This window comes from Cryptomeria japonica, chromosome 2 (genome assembly GCF_030272615.1).
Source record: "Cryptomeria japonica chromosome 2, Sugi_1.0, whole genome shotgun sequence".
NCBI classification, from domain to species: domain Eukaryota; kingdom Viridiplantae; phylum Streptophyta; class Pinopsida; order Cupressales; family Cupressaceae; genus Cryptomeria; species Cryptomeria japonica.
This window is the reverse complement of record NC_081406.1, coordinates 208,474,991-208,486,385: the sequence shown is the minus strand read 5'-3', so window position 1 is coordinate 208,486,385 and position 11,395 is coordinate 208,474,991. Positions and strand designations below refer to the sequence as shown.

Below are 11,395 nucleotides of genomic sequence, written 5' to 3'. Positions count from 1 at the left end.
AGTCACCTATATTTAGTTCCTTGTTTAATGGTCATTTAGCTTTTTAGTTAATTAGCTTTTAAGCTTTATTTAGCATTTAGCTTTTTTCTTTTTAGTTAATTAGCTTTTAAGCTTTATTTAGCGTTTAGCTTTTTAGTAGTTCACTTTAAATGACTTATCTTCAAGTGATCAAAAGAAAAAAAAAACATGATCTGCTGCCCAATAGAGAAATTCTAGAACTCTAAAAAAACATGAACTGTTGCCCAACAGAGAAATTCGCACACAAAAAAAAACTCCAGGTTGCAGGCCCGAAAAATTTCCAGAACTCTAAAAAAACATGAACTGCTGCCCAACAGAGAAATTCACCCACAAACTAAAAACCCTCAAAAAGCCTTCTAAAAAGCAAAATCATTTTTTTTTATAAAAAAACAATAAAAACAAATCTAGAAAATATTCCAGAAAGAAGGCCATGAATTTTTATTAAAAAATTCGCCAAACTTTAAAGAATCCCATCGACCCGCTCTGATACCATGAAAATGGCGCTAGATGATTTGTAACCTCAGATTTCTTGGTTTTTTTATTTTCTTCTCAAAATCGTAAATTCTCTTTTCGAGGGTTCCTATTTTAGGGTTTGATGGTTTTTTCCTCAAAATCGAGCTTTGTTGCAGTTAGTTTGGGTCGCACCTACCAGGGCGAACATCTACAACCGTGGTATCTTGCAGTCAGTTTTGGAGTTGATTCTCTTCTGCAAAAGGGTTTGCCAATTTTCCTCAAAATCCTGGTTTCTAGTTTCAATTTGGTTACCCAACATTAGGTTGGATGGATTTTGGTATTCTTGGTCATTAACACTTTTCAGATCCAAGGAGGGTCTCCACCGCAATAGTGTTCTTTTCGTTTGTGATCAAAAGACCTGTAGTGTCTTCTGTAGGGTAGTTAGTAGATAGAATGACTATTAAGGGAGGGTATTAGAATATTTAATTATATTTTAGTCACCTATATTTTGTTCTTTGTTTAAGGGTCATTTCACTTTTTAGTTAATTAGCTTTTAAGCTTTATTTAGCATTTAGCTTTTTTCTTTTTAGTTAATTAGCTTTTAAGCTTTATTTAGCGTTTAGCTTTTTAGTAGTTCACTTTAAATGACTTATCTTTAGTAGTTCACTTTAATGGTATTAGATTCATCTGATATCCATTTATCTTCAAGTGATCAAAAGACCTGCAGTGTCTTCTGTAGGGTAGTTAGTAGATAGAATGACCATTAAGGGAGGGTATTAGAATATTTAATTATATTTTAGTCACCTATATTTAGTTCCTTGTTTAATGGTCATTTAGTTTTTTAGTTAATTAGCTTTTAAAGCTTTATTTAGCATTTAGCTTAACTAGCTTTTAAGCTTTATTTAGCGTTTAGCTTTTTAGTAGTTCACTTTAAACGACTTGTTCTTAGTTTAGAACATTGTCTTGTAATCTCTATATATTCGCTTGTATATTGTTGAATACCTTATCCGATTATTGAAAAACAAACAAAAAAAAATAAAAAATGTTATTTTTGTTTGTGATCAAAAGACCTGCAGTGTCTTCTGTAGGGTAGTTAGTAGATAGAATGACCATTAAGGGAGGGTATTAGAATATTTAATTATATTTTAGTCACTTATATTTAGTTCCTTGTTTAATGGTCATTTAACTTTTTAGTTAATTAGCTTTGAAGCTTTATTTAGCATTTAGCTTTTTTCTTTTTAGTTAATTGGCTTTTAAGCTTTATTTAGCGTTTAGCATTTTAGTAGTTCACTTTAAACGACTTATCTTCAAGTGATCAAAAGAAAAAAAAAACATGAACTGCTGCCCAACAACAAAAGACCTGCAGTGTCTTCTGTAGGGTAGTTAGTAGATAGAATGACCATTAAGGGAGGGTATTAGAATATTTAATTATATTTTAGTCACCTACATTTAGTTCCTTGTTTAATGGTCATTTAGCTTTTTAGTTAATTAGCTTTTAAGCTTTATTTAGCTTTTCCACCGCAACACAGTGTTCTTTTCGTTTAACACTTTTCATTAAACGAAAAGAAAAAAAAAACATGAACTGCTGCCCAATATTAAGGGAGGGTATTAGAATATTTAATTAAGGTAGGGTATTAGAATATTAGAATATTTAGGGTATTAGAATATTTAATTATATTTTAGTCACCTATATTTAGTTCCTTGTTTAATGGTAATTTAACTTTTTAGTTAATTAGCTTTTAAGCTTTATTTACCATTTAGCTTTTTTCTTTTTAGTTAATTAGCTTTTGAGCTTTATTTAGCATTTAGATTTTTTCTTTTTAGTGTTCTTTTCGTTTAATACTTTTTATTAAGGGATAGCTTAAGGGAGGGTATTAGAATATTTAATTATATTTTAGTCACCTATATTTAGTTCCTTGTTTAATGGTCATTTAGCTTTTTAGTTAATTAGCTTTTCCACTGCAACAGAGTGTTCTTTTCATTAAACGAAAAGAAAAAAAACATGAACTGCTGCCCAATATTAAGGGAGGGTATTAGAATATTTAATTAAGGGAGGGTATTAGAATATTAGAATATTTAGGGTATTAGAATATTTAATTATATTTTAGTTACCTATATTTAGTTCCTTGTTTAATGGTCATTTAGCTTTTTAGTTAATTAGTTTTTAAGTTTTATTTAGCATTTAGCTTTTTTCTTTTTAGTTCACTTTAATGTTATCAGATTCACCTGACATCCATTTATCTTCAAGTGATCAAAAGACCCGCAGTGTCTTATGTAGGGTAGTTAGTAGATAGAATGACTATTAAGGGAGGGTATTAGAATATTTAATTATATTTAAGTCACCTATATTTAGTTCCTTATTTAATGGTCATTTAGCTTTTTAATTAATTAGCTTAAGGGATACATTAAGGGAGGATATTAGAATATTTAATTATATTTTAGTCACCTATATTTAGTTCCTTGTTTAATGGTCATTTAGCTTTTTAGTTAATTAGCTTTTAAGCTTTATTTAGCTTTTCCACCCCAACAGAGTGTTCTTTTCATTTAACACTTTTCATTAAACGAAAAAAAAAAGAAAAAAACATGAACTGCTGCCCAATATTAAGGGAGGGTATTAGAATATTAAATTAAGGGAGGGTATTAGAATATTAGAATATTTAGGGTATTAGAATATTTAATTACATTTTAGTGACCTATAATTAGTTCCTTGTTTAATGGTTATTTAGCTTTTTAGTTAATTAGCTTTTAAGCTTTATTTAACATTTAGCTTTTTTCTTTTTAGTGTTCTTTTCGTTTAACACTTTTCATTAAGGGATAGCTTAAGGGAGGGTATTAGAATATTTAATTATATTTTAGTCACCTATATTTAATTCCTTGTTTAATGGTCATTTAGCTTTTTAGTTAATTAGCTTTTAAGCTTTATTTAGCTTTTCCACTGCAACCGAGTGTTCTTTTCATTTAACACTTTTCATTAAGGGATAGCTTAAGAGAGGGTATTAGAATATTTAATTAAATTTTAGTCACTTATATTTAGTTCCTTGTTTAATGGTCATTTAGCTTTTTAGTTAATTAGCCTTTAAGCTTTATTTAGCTTTTCCACCGCAATAGAGTGTTTTTTTCGTTTAACACTTTTCATTAAGGGATAGCTTAAGGGAGGGTATTAGAATATTTAATGATATTTTAGTCACCTATATTTAGTTCCTTGTTTAATGGTCATTTAGCTTTTTAGTTAATTAGCTTTCAAGCTTTATTTAGCATTTAGCTTTTTTCTTTTTAGTCAATTAGCTTTTAAGCTTTATTTAGCGTTTAGCTTTTTAGTAGTTCACTTGAAACGATTTATCTTTAGTAATTCACTTTAATGGTATCAGATTCACTCTATTTAGCTTTATTTAGATTCATCTGACATCCATTTATCTTCAAGTGATCAAAAGACCTGCAATGTCTTCTGGAATATATTTAGTTCCTTGTTTAATGGTCATTTAGGTTTTTAGTTAATTAGCTTTTAAGATTTATTTAGCTTTTCCACCGCAACAGAGTGTTCTTTTCGTTTAACACTTTTCATTTAATTTTAGTCACCTATATTTAGTTCCTTGTTAAATATTCTAATGAAAAGTCACCTATATTTTAGTTCCTTGTTAAATATTCTAATTTTAGTCACCTATATTTAGTTCCTTGTTAAATATTATATTTTAGTCACCTATATTTAGTTCCTTGTTTAATGGTCATTTAGCTTTTTAGTTAATTAACTTTTAAGCTTTATTTAGCTTTTCAACCACAATAGTGTTCTTTTCGTTTAACACTTTTCATTAAGGGGTAGCTTAAAGGAGGGCATTAGAATATTTAATTATATTTTAGTCAACTATATTTAGTTCTTTGTTTAATAGTTATTTAGCTTTATTTAGATTCACCTGACATCCATTTATCTTCAAGTGATCAAAAGACCTGCAGTGTCTTCTGGGATATATTTAGTTCCTTGTTTAATGGTCATTTAGCTTTTTAGTTAATTAGCTTTTCCACCACAACAGAGTGTTCTTTTCGTTTAACATTTTTCATTAAACGAAAAGAAAAGAAAAACATGAACTGCTGCCCAATATTAAGGGAGGGTATTAGAATATTTAATTAAGGGAGGGTATTAGAATATTAGAATATATAAGGTATTAGAATATTTAGTTATATTTTAGTCACCTATATTTAGTTCCTTGTTTAATGGTCATTTAGCTTTTTAGTTTATTAGCTTTTAAGCTTTATTTAACATTTAACTTTTTTTTTTTTAGTTAATTAGCTTTTAAGCTTTATTTAGCGTTTAGCTTTTTAGTAGTTCACTTTAAACGACTTATCTTTAGTAGTTCACTTTAATGGTATCAGATTCACTTTATTTAGCTTTATTTAGATTCACTTGACATCCATTTATCTTCAAGTGATCAAAAGACTTGCAGTGTCTGCTGGGATATATTTAGTTCCTTGTTTAATGGTTATTTAGCTTTTTAGTTAATTAGCTTTTAAGCTTTATTTAGCTTTTCCACCACAACAGAGTGTTCTTTTTCGTTTAACACTTATCATTTAATTTTAGTCACCTATATTTAATTATATTTTAGTCACCTATATTTAGTTCCTTGTTAAATATTCTAATGAAAAGTCACCTATATTTTAGTTCCTTGTTAAATATTCTAATTTTAGTCAACTATATTTAGTTCCTTGTTAAATATTATATTTTAGTCACCTATATTTAGTTCCTTGTTTAATGGTCATTTAGCTTTTCCATCGCAATAGAGTGTTCTTTTCGTTTAACATTTTTCATTAGAATATTTAGTTCCTTGTTTAATGGTCATTTAGTTCACTTTAATGGTATCAGATTCACTTTATTTAGCTTTATTTAGATTCACCTGACATCCATTTATCTTCAAGTGATCAAAAGACATGCAGTGTCTTCTGGGATATATTTAGTTCCTTGTTTAATGGTCATTTAGCTTTTTAGTTAATTAGCTTTTAAGCTTTATTTAGCTTTTCCACCGCAACAAAGTGTTCTTTTCGTTTAACACTTTTCATTTAATTTTAGTCACCTATATTTAATTCCTTGTTAAATATTCTAATGAAAAGTCACCTATATTTTAGTTCCTTGTTAAATATTTTAATTTCAGTCACCTATATTTAGTTACCTATGTACTGTTCATATGTGGGTGTGAGAAGTTACCTACAAGGCCTATTAGTACACATCCCCTAGGGGAAAGGACCCAGTAGTTGAGCATGTTCCAATTGTTGTGAGGGTTGTTGATACCTTTTGTTCCAAAAATTGAACAAATAAAACTTATTGTTTGAAACAAAAAATATCAATTTTTGTTAGGAAATGTACCAACAGTTGTTAGGAAATGTACCAATAGTTGTTAAGAAATGTACTAATATTGTAATAAGTAACCAATCAGGTGATGCCACATCGGCTGCACAACTATTGGGGTCTCTAATGCACGCCTATTGGTCTCACTTTTTTTTGGGGCTGTTTTGGACACCTTGGCAAAAAGCATGCTGATGTGGCATCATATTTGATGATGTGGCCCTGAAACCTTAGTTATAAGCAGGGGACTTGCCAAGTAAGCTGCTGTAAAAAAATCAGAGTGATTCGAAATTTCCAAGTAAGATTTTGAGAAACGTGAAGTTAGGGTGCACGACTACTGAATCCTTTCCCCTAATACATTATTTTTTAAGAATATATTTGATATAAAATCTTACAAGAAATAAAGTACTCACTTTATTCATTTTAAAAACAAATTCATTAAAATAAAATTATAGATTGTACAAATCTGCTACCATTAAATAGATTGTCTACATCCTTCCAGTACAAATCAAAATTATAGATTGTGAAAATTAAATAGATTATCTATGTCCTCTCAGTACAAATCAATACATTCATTATACTTGTACGGAATCCAAGGTGATTAATTATTTGTCCTAAATAAAAATACAAAACTAGACACTCATTACTGCTACGGTAATTTCTATCGTTTCGGGTGTAGAGTTTCAACTTTCACCGACAGTAACGAATTGAATGAGTTAGATGGGTGAATTGAATGGATGAGACCAATCGAGCAGAGAAGTCGGCTCTCTCTGCACTCATGTACGTGATTTAACACGTAACTATTGCAGGGACCTCACAAGTCGAGACATCCAGCTTTAAATCATCACCCAAATGTTTAACTTCTCTTACACTCAAGGCAAAAAGCTCCAGCGATATGAAGTTGCAGCTGCAGATCTTCTGTTTGATCTTCGCCACACTTTGGGTGGGATGCCTGTGCACTCATGGAAATGCAGGCAAGGCCTCTAAAGAAGGATGCTTCAAAACACTCTTTCAATTCGGAGCATCGCTCTTCGATACAGGAAATGCAGTCATTGCATTTCCACGACAGGCATTTCAGCCCACCAGGCTGCCTTATGGCTCCACTTTCCCTGGCTATCCAGCCAACCGATTTTCAGATGGAAAGCTCATCATCGATTATTTAGGTAATTACTATGCACAACCCATTCTTTTTTCTTATCATGCTTTTTTTGTTTTACAGTGTTGTGTGACTATGGGGTGTTTTCAGCGGATGCTTTCAAATTGGAACTGCTTCATCCTTATCTCGAGAGTGTGGGGCCCGAGACGACGAACAGAACGGTAAGAGACTACAGGAGAGGAGTGTGTTTCTCGGTGGCCATGGCAACTGCACTGTCTGTGGAAGAATTAAATTCCACAGGAATTGAGGGCAAAAAACTAGCGTTGAATCCTTTTACTTCTGATTCACAATTCGAGTGGTTTCAATATTTCAGGGAGCGCGCTTTGGAAAGCGGAACCAAGTCTAGAGGTATGTATGCAACTAATTAATGCTTTTGGTTTTGATTATCAATGTTTCATCATCAAGATGAAAGAATGTTCTGAATTAGAAAGATAGACTATTGCAGATCAATAGAAAAGGAAAGCACAGATGTAGTCGTCTAAAAAAGAAGAATACCCATTTTTGTTCGAAGCAGGAAATTTAAGCGCTGTTTTACCCAGTAAAGAGGCGATGGTAAACGCGCTTTATCTTCCAGGAGAGTTCGGCGTTAATGACTACCGCGTGGGTTTACTGTCTGGTCTAAGGGTTGCAGAGCTGAAGAAGAAAGTGCCTTCAGTCGTTCACAAGATCGTCACTCTAGTCAAGGTACTTTTAAAAAGAAATCTTCACAAATCTTTCATCAAGTTACCAATTAAGGAAGTTACGGCAAAGTCTAATGTGGCGTCAATTTTCATGCAGAAGCTCCATGGGACAGGTGCCAGGAATTTCCTGGTTGTTGGGGTCCCACCTCAGGGATGCAGCCCATTTTACTTGACAGTGTTGAGCGGAAGCAAAGACCGATATAACTGCCTGGTTGAGGTGAATGAAATCCATCGTCTACACGAGACAATGCTAAAAGTGGCACTGCGAGACCTGCGGGAACAGCTGAGGGACTCGAACATAATGTTTGCGGACTATTACAGGGCGTTCATGAGCGTGATCAAACATCCTTCAAAGCATGGTGGGTAGAAAACTGGTAATGCTTGAACTAGTTTTGATGGCTTGTGTTGATTGAAATTGGGTGAAAAACTAATAAAAAGATTTGGACAGGAATGAAAGTGAGAAATGTTGCCTGCTGTGGTGGGGGTGGAGAGTACAACTACAATCCTGCGGCTGTTTGTGGAACGAACTCTTCAAGGCGATGTTCAGAGCCGGAAAATCACATGTATTGGGATGATTTCCATCCAACTGATGCGCTCAACAAAATAATCGCTGCTAAATTTGCTTCCGGGAAATATGTTGAACCTCCAAACGTCTCGCTAGGCTGTTCCTGAGCACTAATAGTATATTTCTTAGATGTTTGTAATGGCAGGTCCCCTCTTCGTGGAAACAAAAGTGTTGTGTCGTGGAAACAAAAGCTGTGGCTTTAGATATCTCTATAATTATATGGCTCAGGGATGCTATCTTCTATGTTTTCTATGTCTCATAGGTTTCTCGATCTTATAGAACTGGGCTTATTATCGTACTAAATGTATTGAAGATAACGATGGGTACCGTTTCTATGTTAAAGCTTCTTTATAATATTATATGTAAAAATGGGAGAGGGCCCTTATTGTTGTTTAAATTATTTGTATCTTTGTGCTTTTATATTATATTTCTTAAAGTGGTTACAAAGCTTGGTCCATGGAATCATCCATACCAAATACGTATCTTTGCATTCATGGAAGGCATTTATTTCTTTTACTATTTATTTGTTTTTTCAAAAAAAAAATTAATACTAATATATTTGATATGTATTTTTAAAGAATAATGATCTTTATTAATCTAACGTTATATTTTCAAGCAAGAATTGAATTCTTAAAATATGGACTTAGAATAAAAACAATAAAATAAAGCTTTTTTTCAACAAATATTTTTACAACATAGAAAAAAATCACTCTTATCAAAAGTGGGATTTGAATGCTATATATAGTGAATAGCAAGACAAATACAATCAATGAGAGTTGCATCTCCAAACATTAAAAATAGGTGGAAGTTATATCAATTTAAAAGATGTAAAACAAATGGTTATGTAATCTTAATAAAAGACAATTAAATAAATAAGAGAGGTGGCACATACATCCCATCAAGAGGATAGTAAATTAACTATTAATGATAGGTGTAAGGAAGATGCTATTTACCTTCATAATAATCATTTATAATAATTTAAAAAAAAAGCTTAAATGAATGTGTGAAAAAAAACTTCAAATATAAAAGAAAATAAAAACTTACACTAGTGCTCCATTAAGGATAGCTTAGGTGGGTTAAAATATGGTATTTTGACATATAAATTTTGATGACAAACTCATGTACATAAAAATTCCACTCAAAAAGTAGGCTCCAAAGAAGTGAAAAGATCACCATCTTGCACCTCTAACAAACTTGTAAATGAAGAGTTTGGTTATGATGTTCATTCTTGGACTATTGTCTATGGAGCATGTAGACCTTGATGCATTTGGATTGTTGATTGATGGCTCAACACATTTTGAGAGATAGAGATAACACTTTTGGTGCAACAAAATAGGAAAAACATGTGGAATCAAACACTATAGGACCTCAATGGTAGCATCTATGGCGCCTTGATACTCAAACATTTGTAGAAGAAAGAGGAATAACATTTTTCTTCTTGCTCAACCAACATATAGGGACCAAAACCAAGTGAGAATCTATAGTGAAAAGTGTACTTGTGATCTCTAGAATTGCTCGCCTAATCATAATGAATGCACCCAACCAAGTTAATATTAATGTCTACTACATAATGAATCCCATAACTATGGTTTTCAATGTAATGGATGATCTACTTAGTTGCCATCTATTGTAGTTCATAGGATCTTACATAAATCCAAGAAAATCTGAAATGTTAGGCCTAGTATGAATGTAATAAACAAAGCTACTAAAAAATTGTTTATGAAAAGTGGTATTAACCATTAATAAATAACATTTTATCTCAATTTTAATTGTAGAAAGATGTGAGTTGAAGCAACTTTTTTACGCCAAAGGCGTCTCTTATATGAGATGCACCGACTGGTTTTCAAAATCAAAGGTTCAGAATTCAGTAAAAGTACTCTTGCAAGACGACTCAAGGTGTTTCATCCATTGATTTTTTCCCTCCACATTGGTTCATTGCCAGTCCTTTTCCATGCAGTTTAGTACACAAATACGATCGTGATTGACTAACCTGTCACTAACACATTGTAGAAAGGTCTGTTTTGGAGCTAGAATAGCTTCAGCTCTCCAATACACCATAATGATCTCATCAAAATTTCACCATTTGGTTTTCTCCGTCGTGGTGGCCAGTTTCACCATGCATAATGCGCATCATATCCGTTCAATCTAGCAAATTGTACTTTAGTTGGGTTTCGTAATATTTTATTTTTCCATTTTTGCTGGTACCGTTGACAGCATGTAGCATTCAATACTTCGAGAGATGCACCATCAATCCGCGTTAAATCCACCTCAACCCATCTTTTGCCATTGCTTTTTAATTTTTCCTTGTTTTCCCATGTAGGGGAAAGGATCCAATAGTTGTGCACCCTAACTTTGTGCTTCTCAAAATCCTACTTGGAAATTTCAAATCACTCCAATTTTTTTACAACAGCTTACTTGGCAAGTCCCCTGCTTATAACTAAGGTTTCAGGGCCACATCATCAAATATGATGCCACATCAACATGCTTTTTGCCAAGGTGTACAAAATAGCCCCCCCAAAAAGTGAGACCAATAGGCGTGCAAAAGAGACCCCAATAGTTGTGCAGCTGATATGGCATCACATGACTAGTTACTTTTTACAATATTAGTACATTTCTTAACAACTATTGGTACATTTCCTAACAAGTGTTGGTACATTTCCTAACAAAAATTGATATTTTTTGTTTCAAACAATAGGTTTTATTTGTTCAATTTTTGGAACAAAAGGTATCAACAACCCTCACAACAATTGGTACATGCTCAACTACTGGGTCCTTTCCTCTAGGCGAGTTTAATTTAAAAGATGAAAAAAACAATTTGATCTTCGTATGAGGGTGGACCCACGTATATAGGGTGTACTTTTTTTCTTAAAAATTGGGTTAATATCACAACTTTTTAAAAGATTACGTAAGTATTTTGTTATTAATAGTTTGTCTTATTTTTGGATAGTTGATTAGGCATTGAAAAGATATTAAATAGATTTATTTATTTTTTTAATTTTTTAAAAATATGATTAAATTGGGTTAATATCACAACTTTTTGAAAGATTACGTAAGTATTTTGTTATTAATAGTTTACCTTATTTTTGGATAGTTGATTAGGCATTGAAAAGATATTAAATAGATTTATTTATTTTTTTAATTTTTGAAAAATATGATCCCTGATGGATCTTTCAAGTTGACAGGCTGTAATTTTT

The 11,395-nt window shown here is 31.9% G+C and overlaps 1 protein-coding gene across 2 annotated transcripts; it reads left to right on the top strand.

Moving 5' to 3' along the window:
- The first annotated feature begins 6,458 nt into the window (after nucleotides 1-6,458).
- On the top strand, nucleotides 6,459-8,598 carry LOC131074968 (GDSL esterase/lipase At4g01130). Of its 2 annotated transcripts, none has more exons than XM_058011724.2 (5): nucleotides 6,459-6,963; nucleotides 7,047-7,304; nucleotides 7,471-7,640; nucleotides 7,737-7,995; nucleotides 8,085-8,598. In XM_058011724.2, the coding sequence occupies exons 1-5, from the start codon at nucleotides 6,696-6,698 to the stop codon at nucleotides 8,306-8,308; spliced, it is 1,179 nt and encodes a 392-aa protein (XP_057867707.2). In that variant the 5' UTR covers nucleotides 6,459-6,695; the 3' UTR covers nucleotides 8,309-8,598. The 2 variants fall into 2 exon arrangements, with proteins under 2 accessions (XP_057867707.2, XP_057867706.2); XM_058011723.2 differs by having other exon boundaries at nucleotides 7,734-7,995.
- The last annotated feature ends 2,797 nt before the right edge of the window (nucleotides 8,599-11,395 follow it).